Source organism: Vigna radiata, chromosome 5 (genome assembly GCF_000741045.1).
Source record: "Vigna radiata var. radiata cultivar VC1973A chromosome 5, Vradiata_ver6, whole genome shotgun sequence".
NCBI classification, from domain to species: Eukaryota; Viridiplantae; Streptophyta; class Magnoliopsida; order Fabales; family Fabaceae; genus Vigna; species Vigna radiata.
In genome coordinates this window covers 10,507,432-10,531,378 of record NC_028355.1, presented here as the reverse complement: position 1 = coordinate 10,531,378, position 23,947 = coordinate 10,507,432, and the positions used below count along the sequence as shown (strand labels likewise).

General features: G+C 32.6%; 3 protein-coding genes across 7 annotated transcripts; 1 reads left to right on the top strand and 2 right to left on the bottom strand.

Moving 5' to 3' along the window:
• Positions 1-39: 39 nt before the first annotated feature.
• Positions 40-1,112, bottom strand: LOC106761642. The gene is made up of 3 exons (XM_014645208.2): positions 671-1,112; positions 508-571; positions 40-300 (listed from the first exon to the last, which is right to left on the bottom strand). The coding sequence occupies exons 1-3, from the start codon at positions 832-834 to the stop codon at positions 127-129; spliced, it is 402 nt and encodes a 133-aa protein (XP_014500694.1). The 5' UTR covers positions 835-1,112; the 3' UTR covers positions 40-126.
• Positions 1,113-3,963: 2,851 nt separating this feature from the next.
• LOC106762658 (lipase-like PAD4) lies at positions 3,964-12,359 on the top strand. The gene is made up of 4 exons (XM_014646678.2): positions 3,964-4,060; positions 4,189-4,513; positions 10,723-11,448; positions 11,524-12,359. The coding sequence occupies exons 1-4, from the start codon at positions 4,038-4,040 to the stop codon at positions 12,334-12,336; spliced, it is 1,887 nt and encodes a 628-aa protein (XP_014502164.1). The 5' UTR covers positions 3,964-4,037; the 3' UTR covers positions 12,337-12,359.
• Positions 12,360-12,525: 166 nt separating this feature from the next.
• Positions 12,526-15,805, bottom strand: LOC106762659 (amino-acid permease BAT1 homolog). Of its 5 annotated transcripts, none has more exons than XM_014646679.2 (8): positions 15,699-15,805; positions 15,381-15,490; positions 15,057-15,239; positions 14,709-14,828; positions 14,447-14,638; positions 13,568-13,873; positions 13,226-13,408; positions 12,526-13,047 (listed from the first exon to the last, which is right to left on the bottom strand). In XM_014646679.2, exons 2-8 carry the CDS (start codon positions 15,441-15,443, stop codon positions 12,556-12,558), a joined length of 1,539 nt encoding a protein of 512 aa, XP_014502165.1. In that variant the 5' UTR covers positions 15,444-15,490; positions 15,699-15,805; the 3' UTR covers positions 12,526-12,555. The 5 variants fall into 5 exon arrangements, with proteins under 5 accessions (XP_014502165.1, XP_022636317.1, XP_022636318.1 ...); XM_022780596.1 differs by having other exon boundaries at positions 15,572-15,799; XM_022780597.1 differs by having other exon boundaries at positions 15,381-15,487; positions 15,572-15,799.
• Positions 15,806-23,947: the final 8,142 nt, after the last annotated feature.

Genomic DNA, 23,947 nt, shown 5'->3' with positions numbered 1-23,947 from the left:
TAAATTCCTGAGTACATTATGTCTGTGAGTAACAGCTTTTATAGAAGTCTTCGACAATAAGATAATAAACAATGAAAAGAGAGTGCATGTGTGCGTACAGAACAACCTTTGGCAACGNATTTGCATCTAATCAAACTTATAAGGGAAATTCACTAAGCCAAACATTACCTGCACGTCACTTTGATCCTTATTTGCATCACTAAATTTGTTTAGTTGTTCTCCATCTACAGGAGGAGAGGTACTTTGCACAGAGGAATCTTCCGAAGGTAGTGTTTCTTCATTTTTATATGCTTCTTTCTCCTAGGTAAATTAAAAATTGCATATTGTCAAGGTAAAAGTGAGCATGCTGACTCCTGAAGTCAAAAATCAAGTCAAAAATCTTCATGATATCACACTTCAATTTCTGAAGACTAATGTCAGTTAAAACGAGCATGCTGACTCCTGAAGGAAACTCCAGCAACAAAATGAGTTAAAAAAATGCAGAAACAGGCAGCAAACTAAAAGTACCTGCTCGTCGCTGCCGTTTTGTGGCTCAGTAACACTACAAGCAATCCCTCTTCTCCGGCTCGATCTATTCCGGTTGAAAACCACAACGGCATTTGAAGCAAAATCAGCAACAATCGAAAAACAGAATGATATCCGCTACATAGAAAAAGAAATTTGTACCTACCTCAGGTTCCGAAACAACTTGAACGAAGTAAACCGACAACGCGAATGAGGAAAGCCGTGGGAGCGGTGAAAACGGAGATCAAATTCGAAGCAAGAGGTGCAGCGGGACAGAGGAGGGAGGAGATTCTCGCGAAAAGCCGAAGGAGCTGCTAGCGAGAAACTCATGGTTCCGTTTGGAGCGAGCAGTGCCTCTAATTCAGATGAAACCCTAGCGCCATTGAAACGAATGAAGATTGAAGAAATCGGTGGAGAAGATGAAGAAGTAGTGGCAACAAAGAGGAATCAATTATCCGCTATAATTTTTCTTNAATACCCGCGCAATGATATTTTCTGCAGCTCCTGGGACAGAGAATGGAGGAAAGAGCACAGATGGAGTTAACGTTCGAGAGAGGCAGCTCGAGTGAGGGTTCGAGAAACTCGAATTAATGAAACCTATTTGCAGGTCCGTATATAATATCCGTATGTAATATTTTTATTACATACGGATCAAAACCGTATATAAATATCAGTCGATAATAACCATTTTTTTTGTAGTGTAATATAATGGCAAATAATGTCAAAATCCCAGTTTATTTGTTTTCAATTATATCTAAAGTATTTTGGAATTTCATGCTCATAACTTAGTCTCTCATGCACAGCCAAAATAGCAAATTCATACAATCAAACTATCATGCACAGCCAAAATAGTAAATGGGCAATTTTGTTCCTCACTCACACACTCACACAATCACCTATCACGCATAAAACCAATTGAAATCAATTGAAAGAACATTCATCACAAGCAATCAAACATCAAACCAGGTTAGCTCCCAGACCTGCTTATGGTTCTCTTCGCAAAGAAATTTGGCGCGGCGGAGAAGAAGGGCGCGACAGAGAAGTAGTGGTGTGGCAGAGAAGCAGTGGTGCGGCAGAGAAGCAGCGGTGCAGTAGAGAAGCAGGGGTGCGACAGAGAGGTATAGGCGTCAATGTAGAATGGCGGACGGAAGAATGGCTGGACGGAGACGAAATTGATCGCGGCGGAGACGGATTTTGATTCAGGAGTTTGGTTTCTGAAACTGATCGCGTGGAAGACGAAAACTGTTCAAAGTTTTTTTTAACCTAATTAAATCATACTACCACGGTTCAAATTAAAACCATTGTCATATTGTGGAATAGGCCGCAGTTGTGAGGGGAATCGCGACCTATTCTCATTAAAAAAAATATATAAATTAAAATGAAATGGCAATTTTGAAAATTTTCAGAAACCTTTATGTCGCGGTTTCCCCCCAACCGCGGTCTATTGTCCAGTATTTTTTATTTTCATAATAACGTTCAACTGCCTCCACACAGAATAATTAAAAAATTAGGGGAAGAGGTCGCGGTTCTGCAGGCAACCGCGGCCTATGGCTCTGCGTCTTCTGAAATTCTTATCGTTGTCAGCTCCTGCAATAAATTTGCGTGGGAATAGGTCGCGGTTCTGCAGGCAACCGCGGCCTATTCCCCTGCAAATTTATTGCAGGGCTGAATATTGGGCAATGTCAAAAGGTTGCAGGGGAATAGGTCGTGGTTGCCTGCAGAACCGCGACCTATTCTCCTGCAAATTTATTGTTTTTCTGACGTGGCGTCAAAGGCAGAAGTTTGACTGAGGAATAGGTCGCGGTTCTCGGAGAAACCGCGGCCTATAAGTTCGTTTTATTTTCAAAAATGTCACCGTGCAGTATTATGTTGCGGTTTCTGGTGAACCGTGGCATAATGTGCGCTATTAAAAGACTATTTTTTACTAGTGTGCATATAAGAATTTAGAAAAAATACACTTTGTATGTTTCATATTTTAGAATAAGAGTCCCAATATAATTTATAGAGATCTCACTCAAGGATACTTCCAAAAATCTGTTGTCAACTAATTAATTGTGATAATCAATTATAAATTTATGGTAATTAATTATGCATTTAATGAATGCACAACGGTAAAAAAACTTGCTTAAAAATTCTCATAATTGCTCGTGATAATCAATTATGGCAAGTCATAATTAATTACTGACAATCGATTATTATAATTTGATAATCGATTATCTTGAGTATAAAATGAGGTGTTGTAATTCAAAAAAAAATTAAGGCAACCTAAGGCAAGCAATACATAGAATCAAAGATAAACCACATCCTATAAATCTACTAAATTACAAAATCCTTAACACAAGATAAATCTTCATGGAGATCTTCCTACAATAAGAGCATTTGAGACTTGACTTTGAGACATCATCAAAACTTCTTCTCTTCAACTTTATGCTAACAAAGGGGTGTATATTTGTAAAACCAATGGTTCATTCATCTCCTTGTAATAAACTAATTTTTGTCTTATTTTGTATCTTGGACAATTTACTTTCATCCTTTGAATGATCAATCGTTAATTTCTGTTGCATCAACAAATATTAGAATATCCAACAATAATTTATGTAACTAAAAGTCACTTTTTAAGACCTTTTAATTGTTAAACTCAATAAGTTCACTTAACACAAATCATATTCAAATCAACCATTTAAATAGAAGAATTGAATCAAAAATTTGAATTTAAACCATAAATGTGGGCATAAATATACACTCATCATCTATTCATTCCCCAATTGGATGAGTCTTATGATATAAATTAGATGTGTCTAACAAAACGAGTATAACAAACACATAATAGAAAAGTCTATCGATACATTAACTAGACGATCTTAGCAATACACATTATACCAGTTTGTTTATACAGTGATTTATACTTTTTAGCGAATTTACTTTACATATATTTATGCATATCTTTATATTTTTAAAGAGTTTACCCTACATGTTTTATCCTCTATATTTTTTTAGTATGTCTATTATTTATAATTTTACACACATTTTGACTTTCTAAATATATAACTCATCGATCACTTTTATTTTATCCAAAACTTAATTATAAACTTAAAAAGATTTATAATTTTTTTCTCATTCTTTAAAACTCTTTTAATAAACATACAAGACTAATTTTAAAAACTAGTAATGTATAAAAAAATTGAGAATAGAAAACGAAAAGAAATCAACATTCTAATAAATGTGAAGAATGAAAAGAAAGAAAAAGGATCAATATGGTTAAATAAAAAAATATTATCATGGTAATTACTGAATAAAATCGAAAGTAAAAATAATATATATATATATATATATATATATAATATAAAATAATTATAATATATATATATATATAATAAATTTGTTGATGTTTTATAATAAATGTAGCACTTTTGTATGAAAATTAATAATGGATGAAATATTTGTATAAAAGCAGCACCATTGAAAAAGTTGATCCCACTATCATCTTCGATCACATAAATTCTCTCCACAAGACTTCAACCCAAGAATCTCCCATGGTGGCCGACGAAGCTTCATCGTAAGTCTTCACTCTCCTCACCACTCAAACTCTTCAAAGTCAAAAATAACTTAAAAAATTCCAACTAAAACCAAAGTCGCGCTAATTTGTTAAACTTTTCTCGTTAATAATTTAAAATGATGTATCAGATTCGAGACGAGCGAGATGCTCGCCACGTTCCTGGCTTCAACACCGCTGTTGTCGGAGTCGTGGAGGCTGTGCACCACCACGGCCACGTCCCCGCCACGGAGTTTCCTGACAGAGCAAGGTGCCGGCGGCATGGTGTACATCGCTTTCCCCGGCATCGAAATGGTGGCGGCGGACTCTAGCTGGAGAACCTTGGTTCCGTTGGTTAGCATAGGTGATGTAACACTCTTCTCGGCTCGTCGCGACAAGGAAGACGATGATCCTGTGATGGTGCATGCTGGGGTGCTGAATCTCTTATCCACCTTTTTCGATGCATTTCAAAATCAGGTTTCATAATTCTCAACTCTCATTAAAGATATCTCAATTTTCATAGTATTATATATGTCAAAATTTAACGCTAATTATGGATCATAATCTTTTAACAACTTTTTTTTTAACAGCTTTTTACTATAAATTATATGTCATTATTATTTTAAGTTTTATAATTAAAACAGCTCAACCACAAACTATCATATAAAATATTATAAGAAAATTGTCAAAAATATTGTTAAAAATACTTTTTTTTTTATATAAACTAATAAAACGGTAGCTTGTACGTTAAAAGGAATATGAAAGATTAAAGTTGAAATAAACATAAAGAGAGTTATCCTACATTTTTTTTTTATCTTACTCTCATTTTATCATATTCTCTTTTCTTTATCTAATAATACATGATTATACAAACATTTTTCAAAAGAAAAGCATAAAGTGACATGATAAACATCAGTATATCAACATCCCTCCCATCTCCCTTTCACACCAATCTTTTTTCTACTTTTTTTTTTTGGCATTTTCACACCAATTCTAGGTACTTTGCTGTTTTTCTCCCGGTCGTAGTTAAGCTGAGAAAGAATAAAACACTTTTCTTACAAGTGAGCAAAGAAGAATAATACATGGAATATTCGAAAATTTTAATAAATTTCCACATTCCATATCGTTTAATCAATTTATATTGTAGAACCTTAATAATATATATTCTTATATTAAGAAAACACATTACTTTTTAAGAAATTGGGAAGTCATTTTGAACTATCAATGACACCTTATTCATATAATCTTAAAAATAAAATAAACATTTGTTTACACAATTACTAACTTTTATAAAAGAAATACAAAAATATAAAAATTGTCTATTAATTTGAATATTTTCTTTAAAATAACAATTAATTTTATATAAAATATATAATAAAAAATAAGAATTAATATATCCTAATTTAAATAATTTTGAAAAATTTAACAAAAGAAAAAAAAAATCTAATTCTATATAAAAAATTAAATATAATAACACTTATATATTAATTTAAGCAATAATATTGTTATGAGAGATAATTTTATTTAGAAAATAACATAAAATGTTATTGTCACTGCAAGCAAGATGGCATCATGAAAATAAAATGGTATCATTGGAACCATTAGTGCAAGAAGAAAAGAATAAAAAAAGAAAAGTGAAAAAGCATTTCACGTTTTAGTTTAAATCATACAATTTAGTTTCAATTCACTCTATTCAAGTAACATCCGGGTTACAAAATATTTATCAAATGTATCACACAAAAATTGTTATAAATCATATGATTCTTAATATTCTAACTATATTGGATGATATAATATTTTTCGAAACAGTAACAATTATCATTGCTTTAAAGATTTTAGACACTAGATACTAAGATACTATGTATCATAAAACTTGTTTAACGAGTTGATACTTTTTTTACTCTGCTTCAAAGAGTATATAATAGTTCAATCAATCCTTAACCATGTTCTTAATTACACTTTAATAACTATGTCAAATTATCAAACTAATATTAGGTTCGTTCTACAATAATTTTATATTTCACTATTAGATCCGTGGAAGATCCGCAATAATGAGTATCACCAATTGTCCTTTTGCTATAAATTGAAATGAATGAAGTTTGTTTCTGAGGAAGAAGAAGAAAGACTTTAAATTGGAGTCTAGTCTTTTATTCGAAAAATTCTTGATTTTTCTGTGAAATTCTTAACTCTATAAATTAGGGTATACAAAAAGCAAAGAACACCAATCAAAATGGGTCCCCTTAAAAATCTTTCAAGTCACTATTATGAAATAATTATTGGCTGTTGACGAAGACTCTAAGTGGAAGGGATTGAGAGTCAACAATGGAAGTTATACACCTTCCATTATTCTTATTTTTTTATATCTTTCTCATCATTGTATAATGTCTCTACTATTTCTTAATATAACCACACCCTTTGCAAGGAAGACCGGGAGAAAATATAATCCATCTTAAAATAATTACATTTTAAAGTTTCTCATGCATATTAATAATATTAATAAATCTATATGTAACAATAGTTTAAAATACTATTAAAGAATTATTAGAAGTTTAATATGATAAAACAGTTAAAAAGACATGATATATAAAATATAAATATAGTTATTTAAACATAATCATAAATTAAACTTTATTTACAAAATCCTAATCTAAAACTATATACAAAACGATTCTCAAATATAATCAAAAGAAAAAAAAATAACAAATAAGTAATATGCTATTTATACATAAGCACTATCTTCATCCAAAGTTTACTCTAGAGACACGTTATCACCTTCTCTTCAAACTCACAAAATGATTATCGCCAAAGAAAACCAATGCATCCAATCAAACAACAAAGAATACAAAAGAAGGGTGAGCTAATAATAAAAAACAATTATTGCACATTAAGATCACATTATACATTTCATTTCATTCCAAACAAACATCCTAATCATTTTATTACCCTAGTTAAACTCATCCGGATATATGTATTGATGTCAGACCATGACAAGTTTAGTACTTGTAGTAGAGAAATAGATGACCCTCAATTACCACACAAGGTTAATCCGTCTATCACACAAGGTTTAGGATCTCATACTACTCTTCACCGCATAATCTCATTCTCTATCTAGGATGGCGCGATTATTGGAGTGTCATGATAACTTTTCAAGATTGAGTCCTTACATCAATACATCACTTACTTGAAACCACCACTAAGAATTCCACCCTAGAAATTCTTTCCAAGCCATTTGAAGTTCAATCACACTATTCATACTATCATATCATTTAAAATCACATTGTTGAGCATTAGACATAACATTCCACCATCTAGAACCAATCATAAATGAGAAAAGAAAACAAAATAACAAGAAACTTGAACCCACTCACCTAGCGAGTACAAACTGCTCGCCCGACGAGGGAGCTCACCCAACCCTTAAACTTCATTGTCAAAAACCCCAAAAACTCGTCTAGCAAGCAGTCCTCACGTGCCCACCGAGAGCCAAAATAGCAAGTTCCATAAGCCTAGTGAACTGGCTCGCCTACCCACTAGAACTCACTGTCAAAACTCCCTTAAACTCGTCCAGTGAGCCCCTCTTGCTCGTCTAGCCTCAATACATAATTTTGTAATGCAAAACTACATAAATAACACCCCTAGACCACTCATGACCTATTCTAACCATTTTTACCAACTTCTAATACTCTTAGATTGGATTTAAACTACTATAGACCTAAACAAATATGTATAACACAACTTAAACTAATTATCAATTTTTTTACATTAAGGTTCTAACTCAAAAACAACTAAATCCTTACCTTAGATACCAAAATTCAATTCTACAACTTCTAGCTCATTTTTTTATCAACTTAGAGACTCTAACAAGTCAGAAATGACTTATCAACACACTCCAAACCTTCCATTTTGACACAAAACCTATAATTCAAAATCTCACTAGTCCAAACCCCCCAAAATGTATTTAATTCATTTCAAAACACCCCGTATGGTCTACTTTACAATCCTATATCAAATCTTTGTAACTTTACCACTCCAACAAGTTTCAATTAACTACCTAACAGATCCTAAATCATCATACCTTCACCTTAACCCTCATTTAATAAATCCACCTATTAAAACTTCATTTTTAGACCAGAAATTGACTCACAACCTAGCTTAACTTCTTCTTCCCCATAACTCAACCACATATCATTGCTAACATCAATCACAACCAATTCACCAAATCAAGATTCATTATACACAGATTCAACACAGACCAATACACTCATATCCATACCAAGCACCAATTAATAAAGAAAATCATTCAAAACCACAATTTCTACTAAAGCATTTAAACTTTCCACATTTTAACGAATTTCAACAAATACTAACTAAAATCATCAAGTTAAAAGAACATCAAGTAAAATCATTAGCTCCCCTTACCTTAAACAAAACGCTACCAAGCTCTAAACACGCACACTCATTGCTTCAAGCACAAGGAACTCTGGAATCACCTATAAATCACCAAATTGTGATCGGAGTGAGTTCTTAGGACCTCAAAATGACAAGAAACTAGGAAAAGAGATCATAAGACACATGTGACAGAGAATCATCTTGCACGATTTAAACCTAAGAACGAAAGGAAAAAGGAGTCGAAACTTACTTGCTTTAAACTAGAAATTGATACATAGAGAATGGAGATTAGACTACTGTGATCTCCTAGGCGCTTTTTGATCATCAAACGATGATTGAGGTGTCAAGAATCTTAGAGAGAAGGAGGAGAAAACTTGGAGAATGAGTTTTAATGAGATGGTTTATGTTTTAAGTAATGAAACGAGTTTAAAAAATTCTATTTATATTATTGAATTGTTTTAATACTAAAATACTAAATCTCATTCTTTTAAAATATCTATCAACTCTGATACTCTATTTTCTAGATTTTTATAATATTACTTGTTATTAGAACAATTTTATCTTCATAACCTTATAACCTCATTTCTTTAATGTATTGTCTTCATTTGCTAAAAAATACAAAATATTGATATAACTTACTTGGCGATAAATTAAAAATAAAAATACATATATTCTACTGAAACTGAGACCACCAATAATTAAAAATAAATATATCATAGCCATTTTGAGATAAAAAAAAAGTATATTTTATTTTCCATTTTTAGCAAATAATGCATAAATATTATTTTTATCAAAGTTTTTTTTTTAACATAATGATTTACCACATTAATATTGTTATTAGAAATTCAAGTGTGACAAATTTGATAAAATAAATTAGTTTAGCAGCATATAAGGTATAAACCCATAAATTTATTGTCTCAAGGTTTTAAGTTAAAAATGATATTAGTTTAAATTGGAATTAGATTTTATTTTTGTTGAATCTTTCTAATGAAGTTTCTCAAAAGACCCATCAAACTTTTGGATTGAGAATAATGGCTTACGTTAATAAATATTATTAGTGTTAAATATCTATCAACTATTTTGTGATACTCTTTTAATAATTTAGAATTCAAGTATGAATTTATATCAAAATAGAAAATAATCGTTTGTATTTATCCTACTATGTATATAAAATAACAATAGTATTTATTACAAAATTATTAATATATTTGGTGATTTGAAAAGTATCATTTAATACGACGACTAATAATAAAAAATAATAATAATTACGACTTCCTCACTTATATTGTATCATATGAATTAATTAATTTTTTAAAAAACTAAAGTTACTGAAATATTCTTGAAAATTAGTGAAGTCTCAAGATTAAATAAATTGCCTTAATTATTAATTGAAAAAAAAAAAGAAAATTTATAATGTTACTTCAATATATTGAAAGATAATTTTCAGATGTAACTATAATCATTTTAATAATTTTTTTTATTAAATTAGTAGAATTTCTTATCATAATTGTTTTTTTCAAGTCTATATTAACGATAGATATTCCTTTGTTGCAGAGACAGATAAAAAACTGAATCCATAAATGTTAAGGATAGGAAAACCCGAAGAGAGTCCAACCTAATTTTTTTGTCCCATAATTCAATTTGCTTATATTATATTATATTATTTTATATTGCATTATATATATATATATATATATATATATATATATATATATATATATATATATATATATATATATATAAATTTAACATATTCTAATTCAAATAGTAAATGGAATTTACACATGAAGAATCTTTAAAAGAACTTAAGAGCTAAATAATATTTGATTTCAAGTTTTTAATTAAAAATTATTAGAACTTAAATGATTTAGTTATTATAATTAATCTTTATTGTTATAATTATTAAGAAAAGAGTGAGTCAAAATAAAAATCTAACTCTATTTTATAAAGAACCTATTAAATGAATATTTCTTTTACTATGTATATGATTATTACAAGCAAGGTTGTTAGTAACATTTACATGGTAAAAATTAATATATACACACACATAACTTAATTAACGATGACGTTACCACTAGTTTTTTTAAACAATTTTTTTACAATGTCACTGTTTTATTAGTCTGTATATTTTTAAAAGGAATTAGTTACGAACTATCACATGATGAACTGTTGTTAAAAAATTGTTAAAAAAAACATTTTTCTTATATTAATTATCCATGTTACAAAATTCTTGAAAGAGTGCTTTTTGTTAGTGTTCCTTTTCATACAATCTTGATGCCTAATTTAGTCTTACCTTTCAGATGTTGGCACTCATGGGAAATTCCAACACGAAAACAATTGTCATAACTGGGCACTCCATTGGAGGAGCCACTGCTTCACTATGCGCTGTTTGGCTATTGTCTTACCTCCAACACATATCTTCTTCCTCTTCATCTGTCTCAGTCTTATGCATCACTTTTGGTTCACCAATGCTAGGGAATACCTCTTTCTCTCATGCCATACTCAAACAAAGATGGGGTGGAAACTTCTGTCATGTGGTCTCAAACCATGATATAATGCCAAGGCTGCTCTTTTCACCCATAACCCCTTACACTGCTCAGCTAAACCTCCTGCTTCAGTTTTGGCGACTGTCCACAGCTGCTCCAGCCTTTGGGAAGCTTGCACTTCCAGTTTCTGACCAACACCAGGAGTTGTTCAACGTTGTAATGAGTTCCTTGGATGCAGCCACACAAGATGGAGAAGGGTCTTCAATTTTGTTTCACCCATTTGGGAGCTACCTTTTTGTTTCATCAGAAGGAGCAGTTTGTGTGGATAGTTCAACCGCTGTTATAAAGATGATGCATTTGATGTTTATATCTGCTTCCCCATATTGCAGTATTGAGGACCACCTCAAATATGGAGACTATGTTAAAAAATTGTCTTTGCAATTCTTGAACCATAAAAATTCCATGCAAGGGAACATTCCTGATTCCAGCTATGAAGCAGGACTTGAATTAGCGGTTCATTCTTCAGGTTTAGCAAACCAGGTAAATACACATGATTTGAAGTTTCTCCAGGAAGGAGATTTCACTAACAAATTACTTTCATTGTACTTTATTTAGGAATCGGCCAAGGAATGCCTTAAGCTGACAAGGAGAATGGGTCCTTCACCAACCATGAATGCTGCTATGTTACCAATTAAATTATCAAAGATCGTGCCTTATAGGACTGAAATACAATGGTACAAATCCTGGTGTGACCAGCAAGTTGATCAAATGGGATACTATGACTTGTTCAAGAGGAGAAGAAACACTTCGAAAAAAATGGCTATGAAAGTCAACATGAATCGTCATAAACTGGCCAGGTTCTGGAACGATGTGATTGAAATGTGGGAGAGAAATGAGCTGCCCCATGATTTGGCAGTGCGAGAAAAATGGGTCAATGCTTCCCATTTCTACAAACTCCTGGTTGAGCCTTTAGACATTGCAGAATATTATGGGAAGGGAACGCACACGACCAAGGGCCATTACTTACAGCATGGCAGAGAGAGGAGATATGAAGTCTTTGATAGGTGGTGGAAGGATGGAATTGCCGCCGCCGCAGAAGAAAACAACGAGAGGCGAAGCACGTTTGCAAGTTTGACCCAAGATTCGTGCTTTTGGGCAAGGGTGGAGGAAGCAAGGGACTGGTTGAATAGTGTTAGAAGCGAGAGTGACACAAGCAAGTTGGCTGTGCTGTGGGATAACATTGAGAAATTTGAGAAGTATGCTGTGGAACTTATTAATAACAAGGAGGTGTCTGAAGATGTTCTTGCTAAGAACTCAAGTTACAGTACATGGGTGGAAGATTTGAAAGGACTGAGGGAACTCAGAGCAAAGGTGAAGAGGTTCCCACACAACTTTAGCCCATTTCTCGATGGGGAAGTAATTCCTTAGAAATCTTAAATGAACCATGTAATATGTCTATGAACCACCACTAGTATGCAAAATAATCAGAGTGCTTATGGCTTGGTTGAATCAGTATTTTACTTAAATGGCTCTTACCCTTTTGAAACAAATGATGAATGTTTTCTCAATGGAGAAGTCCAATCAACACAGCAGAATCAGAAAAAGGATATATTGTACTATTATTCTGTCTTTAAACTTCTATATAAGTTACACTTTGTCATTTTGAATATCAATATTCCTGACTGGCCCTTTAAACCATTTCCTAGCATCTAACAGCCACCAAAGCATTACTAGACCCAAAGCCACCCCCAAAGCAACTGGGGCATAATTGAAAGTATCCCAATCAATTGGATACAGAGTTGGCAAAAGGAATACAGAACATGTGTAACATATCCATAGAAATGCCACCAGACATATTGGTCTTCTTGCTTTGCCTAAATAAAATGGCCCAGGCTTAAAGTTCTTCTCAGACATCACAAGTCTTGCAAAGATAGGAACTGCATAACCACCAACCCATCCAATTGTGCATATTGATGTTATAGCAGTGAAAACTACATTGACCTTCAAAATTGGGAGACCAAGAAGAATGCAGATTGCCGCACAGAGCCAAACTGCGTTTGAAGGAACTTTGTACTTTGGATGCAGTTGCCTCCATAAGTGGGAAAAGGGAACTCCCTTGTCTCTTGACAAAGCATAAACCTGAAAGTTGTTTGAGATACCCCACAAAGTAAGTAGTCATTATTCTCCTAATATCTTTTTCTGACACCAGTAGTCTCTAATCAAAGCTAAAAATTGGATAATCTAACACTTTCTTGTCTCAAAAGATAAATTCTACCAATTGGAAAGGACCTAATTACCAAAAACTTACTGTACTTACCACTCTGGCAGCACTTGTAGTAATTGAAAGCCCACCAAAAAAGAATGAACCCCAAATGACAAACAGTAGGATGATTGCTCCAGCAGAATTGTGATATCTTCCATGGAATGCATCATAGAGTATTTGTGCTGGAACGAATGCTCCAGCAGTCTCATTGTTTGGATCATAAAGGTAGCCAAAATCCTGAATAAGGGTTGAAAAGTGATGTTACTAAGTTACTATCATCCTTCGGATCATAAAATCATTTCCCTTGGGAACAAAGACCAAAAGAGGTGTCATTGCCTGGTTATATCTTCAAGATTATTGATTTTATATCATTCACTTAGATTTACATGCACTTACCTGAATGCTGAACGTAAGTGCCAATATGTAGGCCCATCCAAATATTGAAATGATCCCAATACTACCTAGTATTGCAATAGGACCATTCTTGTCTGCACCTTTAGTTTCTTCAGTTAGATGTGCTGCAGCATCATAGCCATAGAGAGAATACTGGCTGACAAGAAATGATAGAATAGCAGCATACGGTTTGCTTGATATTCCTGTTGATTCAGGGGCTAATTCTAAGTGTGTGAATACAAATGAAGCAGATTTTGTGCTTAGTGCTACCAGAGGTAACATTATGACTATCACCAATCCACCAATAACCTGACACAGAATAAATGAGTGTGTTACTTCCTAATACGCCCAAAAACCTTTAAATTATCGACCATATTATGAACTTTATTTCAGAATATTCATTATAAACAAATGAACAATTATTTGTGTTTAATCAAAACATACGCAAACTCAAAAGGGTATTTGTGTTTAATCAAAACATCAACTTAAAATACAACTTTCTCTCTCACTTCTTAGGGCTTCCACCAGTTTGATTTCGTTCAATTTGAGAGAATAAAAAGATTGAACTAATGAAAACCAACCGTATTGGCTTGTTTTAGTTTTGCAAATTGTTTTACTGGTTTGGTTCGATTCATGGGTTTGATTTCTTAAAACATTTAAAATCAAATGATTAAACTATAGATGATCAAGTAACATCGATTACATTAAGTTTTTTACTTGAACAAATAAACTAAAGAAAACCAACTTAATTGACTCGGCTTGTTGTGGTATTTTGACCAATTTAACACCCCTATTCTCTGCTGTTATTTTAATAACAGAATAAGCAAGCTTAGGCCATCTTATGCAAGATTTAAAGTGTATACAAGGACGTAATAATAGTACCTGCCACCATATTGAAACTATATCAATCAAGGCAATCACTTCCAAAGCAAAAGTGTTTAGAACTGCCCATATAACAGTAAGGCCAATGTACATACATAAGAAGAGCCACTTTGGGGCAAAGTACCCTCCACCTTTGTTTGTGCCTGTTGAGAGTAGGATTATGCTCTGCAAAGTCTGTGATCCTGCATATGCCTTTTCCAACCATTATGAGTTACAATTTAACATTATCTGAAAATATTGACCAGAAATTTCACCAAATTACCTGAGTCCCTATCCCAGCTATAAGGCCTATGGTCTCAAGCCAAGCGCAGCACCATGAAGAAAATGGTCCCCATTTTGGACCAGCTAAATGAGCAGCCCAAAAGTACAGAGAACCAGTCGTCTGTTAGATTCAATAGGAAGTGAGTTAGTTTACTAAATTCATTCGCATGTTCATTTTTGTGTGCAGAAGGAATCAACAAGTACGCTTTTTTTCTTCCATGTTGGTATCTTTCTTCCATAGCTAATCCTATTTGAAACATTGTCGAATACTAAATATCGGATACTTTAAAATTCTAAGCCTTGAAGTACTGCCACTACAAAGAAATAAACTTTGTGAGAAGAAACAAACCGGGAACGATGAGCATATCTCAGCCATTGCAATCCCAACGAACCAAGTGAAGAAAGAAACCACTATCCATCCCCATACCAGAGTTGCAGGGCCAGCATATTGAAGACTAGAACCATAGAGAGGTGTAATTCCAGTGAAAAGGGTCATTGTGGAAAATGATATGGCCAGAGTTTTGAACATAGTCTGCACCATAAAAGGAAAAGCTTAACAGATTTAATCAAAAGTTAAGCTATTTCATTTTCTTAAAGCTGGGATCATGATGAACTCCATCAAACACCAGATAGCAAAAAAAAGAAACACTGAAATAAAATAGAATACACACACCATTTCTCTTCTCAGTTCTTGCTTGTAGCCAAGCTCGTTGAGCCTTTTCTCTGCTGAATCCATAGTTGTGTCTCCTGGAACTTCGGCAAAATTTCTTTCACTACAGACTTCTATTCAGGAGTTCCAGAATAAGTACTATGAAAAAAAACAAAAAAGAAAAACAGAAAAACCTAACAACAGAGTTCAGAAACCTCATAAATATATTAGCGATAAAGACTGGAAGCAAAGAATGATATTTGACTAGTGTTTCAGTTGAAAGATTCAAACTTTGAAGTTGCAAAATTTGAATGGTCTATTGGGGAAAGTGACAACTAGTACCAATATGCTTGGTGCTGCTGCCTTTTCCACTGAAGCGTGATTGTTTTCTCTTATCCTATGAAAGAGAAAAACGATTTAAGAGTTGCCAGTATTTGTGTTGCTTTTACTTGTAGCTTGAAAAGTCAGTGCATCAGTGTTTGTGTAATGCTTCTTATAATAGGCCAACGTAGTAATCGGTTAGTTTCAAATAGTCAAACAGTTGGGTTTGATTTTGTCGTGTTGTGTATTATATTATGCTAAAACTATGAACTGGATTGATTTATGGCATCTAAGTTTGAAATACGTTTCTTGATTTGCATAGTTGGACTTTGTCTACGTTGACATTTACAGAGGGGATCCTGAACATGTCCACACCTCATGTTCACATGGCTATGCACGGATTTAAGAAAAAAAAAGGAAAGTAAAAATAAATTTGTTTATAAAAGTATAACTAAAATTTTCTCTGATTACTATTCAAATAATAGTAATATTAAAATTATTAATATTAATAATTCAAGAAAAAAATAAAATACATAATGATTGAATAAGAATAACATTAGAAAAAAAAAATATAATTCTTGATTAAATAATAATAAGAATAATACTAATATTAATTAAAGAATTTTTTATACAATATAATTATTGATTAAATTAATAATAATAATAATAACAAATTAATATTAAAATTAAAGAAATAAAGTAATAATTAAATAAAATAATTAAAATATGATATAGCAATTGATTATAATTATAATAACAATATTAATAGTAATAATGACATTAATAATTGAAGAAAAATGTTAAAATAAAATTTAATTATTTAATAAAATTCTAATAATAATAATAATAATAATAATAATAATAATACGAGTTGTGACATCTCAGATATCATATGAACATATAATATAATAGGATTCAACTATTATAATATGTAAAAACAGTTAAGAGTATGAGGTAACAGTATTGATTCATACAGTTATCCAAAATAAGGCTGAAAATTTAAAACTTAAATACAAGTTTAAGAGTTCTCCAAAATACATAATAAACTAAAGATCCAAGGATGTCTAAAGAGTGTTTCCAAAATATAGAACATGTCAAAATAAAAGCTAGAAAAAGTCCTAAGAGCTAGGGGCAGCTGCATCAGTCTCATCCAGAGCGTGCTCCAATGAAGCCTCCTCTCCCTCTGCTCACATCCAAATTTGGATGATCATTGCAAAGAGAAAGAACATACAACATGCCACATAAACAAAAGTAAGGGTAAGCTAAGTTTTTAAAACATATAAGTAATCATATATCAGATTTATTAGATAAAATGAAAAACAAGCACATACAAGTAATTAAACAATTGTCCTATCATGTTATGACACATTCGACTCATCCAGACTTAGAATGGATGTAGAGTTGGGGCGGGTTGTGCACTTATGGTGGCCTCTACTGCCTTGCAAGGCCCTTACCAATGGGTTTTACCCTACCACACACAAGTGTAAGTTCGTTACCGCGCGATAGACCTACAATGGTAGCGCCTATCACTAGGACCTCCTACTACTCTCACCACATGCGTCAATCCTCTCTAAGTGAGAATGAAAGACCATTAGAGTGTTAAGGATAACCCCCCATATTGACCTCACTTAGAGATCTTATTTGATACCATTCAAATCACCTTAATCAAATCATAATCTGTTTTGAATCATCAACATACCATGCTTTCAAACTATAATTCACACACAATACAACATGCCCTCAATCATGTTGTAAAATCAAGTTATATATATAAACATACAAGACACTCTTTCAATCAAACAACATCAATCAATCCATGGCATAAGGACACTCATATTTAGGTAAGGAAAACAGCTCCGAAACCATCACTAACAGCTTCGGTAGGGTCCAAAACCCCCCAAAACGACCTAAGGAACGTCCAAAACGGATATACGGAACCCCAAAAACTATCAAAAACAAAAACAACAACATGCTGATACGCCCAGGGGCGCTGGGGGGCGCTCAACTTGAATCGTTGTTGTATCCAGGGCGCCAGAGCTCCACTAGGGGCGCTGGGGTGCCATATCAGTTGACAACAACTATGAAAATTGGCTTTTGATGCACTTGGACCCTATTCTAATGACTAAAAGGGTTCTGTACACATTTGTATTGATGGAAAAACATGTTTGTAAGTTAAAACTAATATCCATTTGGTCACTAGATCCAAGGCTAGGTGTATCAAACCACTTTTGACACTTTAAAAACCAACTTCATCAACCTAGAGGTCTAAAATTTAATTTACCACTTAGAATGTGTTTTTAGCAAATTTAGCACTTCTAACAAGTCTCAAATGACTAAATCAAATTGTCCTCACTGCCCACTTACACCCTAGACCTCAATTACTCAAAAACACCCTCTCACTTCCTCTAAACTCACTCAAAACACTAGTTTTCCTCAACTTAAGGACTCAACTCTAGTTCTACCGTTTAGAACCTCATTTTAACCAATTTTATAATCCTAACAAGTTATAATTAACTTGCCTAAGCTGTCTCAACAGTTCAAATATGCCCAAGACCTCTAACTCTAAAATTTCCTATCTCACTTCCTCCAAAATACCCTAAAGCACTACCAAACCATCATGCTTTCTATCTAAACTATGTTATAACAGATTTCACACCCTCAATTACTCCCAACCCGGCCAATTACAGCAAACTAAACTCACCCCACTCAATTCATAACATCATGGCACAGTTTCACAGATTTCACATCTCAACTTTCAAAGCATACATGTCTCCAATCCACATAAACATCAATTCAAATAGCAATATACACTAAAAGAAAACAGTTCCACATGCCCCATCACATAATCAACACAAATTCTAATTTACCCTTATGAGAATTCTACAAAATCAGAAATAATCCAACTTCCCTTACCTTTATTCAAGCAGTGCAGTAACAAAACCTCCTTCTTAGCTCAAGGAGACCCCAAGCACGCCCCTTTTACTCTCGGAAATGCTAGACCACCTATGGGTCATCAATTGATGATGGAGAATAACCCTAACATTTGCACAGAAACATGGAGAATGGCTTACTGAAGGAAAATGGAAAAATTAATCAGACGGAATTATTGCTCTTAAAGTCTTGATTCTCTAAACAGTTTTAAATCAAAAGGTTAATGGTTAGAATTTGAGTTGAGATGAAGAGAAAGTAAAGCAAGGAGGAAGAAAGCTTTGAAGAGGAAATGGTGCTTTGGACATAAAAGAGAAAGCTTAGAATTGCTAAATCATTTTATTTGGCTAAAAAAATCTCATCCTCTTATTTGCTACCACATGTACAAAAATTCCAATATTTTCTTTTCTCAAATTTTACACGAGTTATATTAATAATTAAGAAAAAGAGATTGTGAATTCAATTTTGATTTTGTTTTTCAAAATCAAATATAATTACTATGATTAAAAAAATTTAACGGTAATTAAAAAGATATTTTAAAAATGGTTAATAAGATCATCAAGAAGGAAAAATCAAAGCACGAAAATATACATGATTAGTTTCTACTCTATAGTTAATATTTTATTGAACCCATTATCTTGGTTTAGAGTTAATCTACTTACTGGTTACAACTATATATGTGACAAATGGAAAATGCATTTTGATTGAAATGATTTGGTGCAAGAACTAATTGATAGTATGAGAGGTATTAAATCTTGTCATATAATATCTTTTACCTGTTTCAATTCGATAAACTCAATTAACACATTTCTCTTTCAATAAGCTTTACCATTTGTATGGTAAGAAGCACAATTTATCTTTTTTTTACCATAATTTTCCATTTTACTTCTTTATTTTCATAGTAAAGCATTAGGTTCTAGGTTCTGCTGCAGCTCCATTTGTTCAAGTATGTAATTACTCCCTCATCTGTGGAAGTTTTCTTTATTTTCTAGTTTTCTTTATTTGTATTAAATATGGTGAAATTATGTCAACCGATTTCTTTTTTTATTTATTTATTTTATCCCATTTTGCAGGGCTGCGAATAACATCACATTTAGCAAGGTCTTCGCCAACCTTCTGAGAGGCTCCAAAGCGCTTTCGGCTTTCAAAGAAAGCATCAACGACAGCTTAACAGTTTTTTGCCCCACCAACAGCGCCGTCAACGGCTTCGCCCCCGAGTACAAGAACCTCATCGACTCTCAAAAAGTTTCACTCTTGGTGTAGCGCGGCTGATGCTGAAGTCTAGCAAGGGCCTCATGAACACTCTTGCCACTAAGGGAGCCAACAAGTATGACTTCACCGTCAAGACTAATGGCGAAGACGTGAGTCTGAAACGAAGGTGAACACTGTCACCATAATCGGCACGCTCATAGATTAAGACCCCTTCCTGACCTACAAGATCAACAAGGTCTTGATGAACAGAGAGTTGTTCAAGGCCTCCAACATCGACGACGAAACACTTCACTAGGGATTTTCATCTCAGTAATTTAATAAAATCCTAATTCTTTTTCATTTCTAAATTACTCATCTGAGCTTTCTCTTAAGAAAGAAAGTTAAAATAAGGTATAATTATTTTGATTAAATTTATTTTGTAATATCTCAATAATAAATAATTATTGATAAAATAAGATATTATAATATTGATAAAAAAAATATTATCTTAACATATAAATTATGATGTTAACATATAAATTATTATTCATATTTTTCTTAATTGTTTTAAATATATCAAATCACGCAATAAACACCTTCTTGTGTAAAATGATCAGACGTTTCCAATCACACAATCTTGCTACCTAAGAAATCCTCAAGACTTTATCACCACGGTAATTCTTGATTCATGGAGCGTTTCTCTCTTATGTAAGATGTTAAAGCATGCACTGAAATAGATATGAAAGTGTCAAGATCAATTCTTCTTACAAAAATTAAATCATGCATCTATATATAACATAAGACAAATTAGACGTGTTTTAATCGATTATGTTATTAATCTAGTCGAATACATTTCATAGTTCTAACAGAATAATATACTCTGACAATTGGCATCAAAGCTCGATTTGATAGTTATTCAAATGGCGGGATCATATCAAACTTTTGCAGAGGGTGCTTTATCAATAGACCACCTCTATTCACAGTTGAAAATTATGCATTTTGGAAGGTTAGAATGCAAATATTTATTGAGTCTATCGATTGTGATATTTGGGAAGTTATTGCATTTGGTCCGTCTGTTCCTAATGACAATATGCAGGAACCAAAGCCCCGTGTTAAGTGGACTGCTGAAGAAAAGAAAAGGTTGCAAAAAGATGTAAAAGCTCGTAATATTATTTCATCTGCTTTAATTGTTGACGATTTTTACAGGATCTGTTTGTAAGACTGCTCAAGAAATCTAGGAAGTGCTGAGAGCAACCCACGAAGGTACAAATGATGTAAAGAGAGCGAGAAAGAATACTTTGATCCAGGAATACAAAATGTTTAGGATGAAGCAAGGAGAAACAATATATGACGTTAAAAAACGATTCAACAACATCGTAAACCATCTCATTGGACTAGGTAAGTCTTTCGAAAATGATGAGCTTAACATAAAAATTTTGAAATCTTTAAACAGGTCGTGGCAACAGAAAGTGATTACAATTTCTGAGTCATAAAATCTCAACACAATTACTATGGCGGCATTATTCGGAAAGTTGATAGAGCATGAACTTGACCTCGGAAGACTAGATGAAGAAGAAGCAAAAGCAAAAACTAAGAAAAAAACTCTAGCCTGAAAATTTGAGGTAGAAAGGAGCAAGAGCAAAATAGAAGATGAAGACTGAGAAGATGAAGAAAATTTGAGACTCATGATAAAAAGGCTCAACAAGTTCATGAAATCAAAAGATAAAGGAAGATTCAAATACGAAAAGAGAGAAAACCAAGAATCTTCCTCAAACTATAAATCCTATGGTTGTAGACAAAGGGGGCACTTAAAAGTTAACTGCCCAAATCAAAAGAATGGTGAAGAAATAAAAGAAAAAAAGTTATTCAAGAAAAAGAAAGCCTACATCGCACGGGACGATGACAACAAAATAGTTTCTGACTTGAGCAATTCTGACGAAGAAGCAAACATTTGTTTAGTGGCGGACGACGATGCTGGAAGCTAAGTAAGTACATCTAACGATTCTGATAATTACAGTCAATATAGTGAAGATGAATTGCATGAAACTTATGTTGCTTTAATAGTAGAATCTGAAAAATTAGATAAAGCTCATAAGACATTGAAAAAGGATTTCAAAGAATTAAAATTAAATTTTAAAAATATTCTTGAAGAAAACAAAAATTTAAATTTAAACTTTGAAAATATTTTTGAAGAAAATAAAAATTTAAAATCAAAATTTAAAAATATTCTTGAAGAGAATAAAAATTTGAAAAATAAAATTTTATTTTATGAAAAAGGTAAATATATTAGCAGTAATGAATGTGCATCTTTTGAAAATTTTAAAAAACTACTAGAATAAACAACCTTAGGTGAGTGTAGCAAGAATAATGTTGAAAGTAAAAAAGGTTGATAAAAATAAGTATGTTCCTAAAATTAAAAATAAACACAATAATAGAACTCGTAGAACGTAGGTAGAAAAATGAATACTTAGAGGAACACAAACGTTGTATCATGCTTTTATTGTATGAAAAATGGTCTTATCTTGTTTTGAGATAAGCGACTACATAAGATTGGTAAGATCCGAGCCAGGCTAAAATCATCTGTGCAAATTTCTCTCTACCTTACTCTTGTTATTTATCTTTATTATCTGCTTAGTAAGTAAAATTGAGAAGAAATTTTAAAAGGCACACTTTATTATTAAAAACCAATTCACCCTCCCTCTTGGTTTGTTATCACACGCTAACCATTCCATTGCAGCCACTCTGACAATTACATCAATGTATATCGACTGCAATTTTCCAGAAAGTCTCCAAGGCTGCCACGACAAAGGAGGTTTGAGATATTCTGCAAGAAGGCTATGGAAACTCTGGAAAGGTAAAGAAGATCATACTACGATCCCTTCAAAGACAGTATGAACTTTTATGCATGGGGAACAAGAAACAATCGTTGATTACATTGGGAGAATTCAAGTAGTGGTGAATGCAATGAGAGCATGTGACAAGATTGTGAAAAATAGGAAGATTGTTGAAAAAAATACTAAGAACATTAACCCCTCAATATGACCATATAGTCGTGGCCATAGAAGAATGCAAAGATCTTGAGACTATGAGTGTGGAAGAACGGTAGAACTCTCAGCGATTGATTGAAAGGAGAAATGCGGAAAAAGGTGTGAGTCAAGGCACGAACCAAGCTTTACAAGCCAGAAGTGATAAAAAACCTAGAGGTCGTGGAGTTGGAAGAGGTAGAGTTTGATCACGAGGGGGACTTTTTCAGTTGGTACATTTTAACAATGTGTACCGGGTTATAGTAGACAAATATACCCTCATATATTATGGATTCTAAGTTTTAAAGTCAAGGGTATTTGAATAATTTTCATTCTCAAAACTAAAAATAAAACAAGAAACCCCAAACCCATACTCACCTTCCTCGTTCCTCTCAATATTTTCTCTTTCATCTCTCTCACTCTAACATTTTCTCTATCATCCTATGGTAGATCCAACTGAAAAAAATTAGAAATACTCGTCGTTAAGCCATTTACCATTGTAAAGAATTGAGTCATTGACATATTTGCCTTTAGGCAAAGTTTCATTCAAGATCTCTTCAATTTCATCATCTTCATTAACCACTCTAATTTCATCATTTGCAGATGTTGAATCATCATCTCTTAAAAAACCTTCAGGCTAATTACCAATTCATTCTTATGTCATTATGCTTGTGAAAATTAGATAAGACAAAAATTATAAAATGAAAACTCATTATAAACTCATTTTTTAAAAATTGTTTAACAACTGAGTATTTCTGATTTTTTTTCCAAGCCAATTACCAATTCTTTTGATGTCATTATGCTTGTGAAAATTAGATAAGACAAAAAATATAAAAGGAAAACTCATTATAAAATCATTTTTGTAAGAAATTGTTTAATAACGAATGTTTCTGATTTTTTTCCAGACGAATTACCAATTTCTTCCTATGTCATTATGCTTGTGAAAATTAGATAAGATAAAAATTATAAAATGAAATCTCATTTCATTTTTTTTTTTGTAAGAAATTGTTTAACCGCCAGTGTTTCTGAATTTTTTCAATTAGAGTGAAAGATGAAAGAGAAATAATTGAGAAAAATGAAAAAGAGTGAGTAAGAATTTGAGATTTCTAGTTTTTTTTTTTTTTTTTT

Excerpts from the sequence above, each read along its gene's own strand:
- LOC106762658 (XM_014646678.2), top strand. The coding sequence starts at position 4,038 with ATGGTGGCCGACGAAGCTTCATC. Across the intron at positions 4,061-4,188 it reads GTGGCCGACGAAGCTTCATC|ATTCGAGACGAGCGAGATGC; the intron begins GTAAGTCTTCAC and ends ATGATGTATCAG. Across the intron at positions 11,449-11,523 it reads CTTCAGGTTTAGCAAACCAG|GAATCGGCCAAGGAATGCCT; the intron begins GTAAATACACAT and ends TACTTTATTTAG.
- LOC106762659 (XM_014646679.2), bottom strand. The coding sequence starts at position 15,443 with ATGGATTCAGCAGAGAAAAGGCTCAACGAGCTTGGCTACAAGCAAGAA. Across the intron at positions 14,829-15,056 it reads AGATATGCTCATCGTTCCCG|ACGACTGGTTCTCTGTACTT; the intron begins GTTTGTTTCTTC and ends TGAATCTAACAG. Across the intron at positions 13,409-13,567 it reads CACTTACGTTCAGCATTCAG|GATTTTGGCTACCTTTATGA; the intron begins GTAAGTGCATGT and ends ACCCTTATTCAG.
- LOC106761642 (XM_014645208.2), bottom strand. The coding sequence starts at position 834 with ATGAGTTTCTCGCTAGCAGCTCCTTCGGCTTTTCGCGAGAATCTCCTC. Across the intron at positions 572-670 it reads AAGTTGTTTCGGAACCTGAG|ATCGAGCCGGAGAAGAGGGA; the intron begins GTAGGTACAAAT and ends CAACCGGAATAG. Across the intron at positions 301-507 it reads AAAACGGCAGCGACGAGCAG|GAGAAAGAAGCATATAAAAA; the intron begins GTACTTTTAGTT and ends TAATTTACCTAG.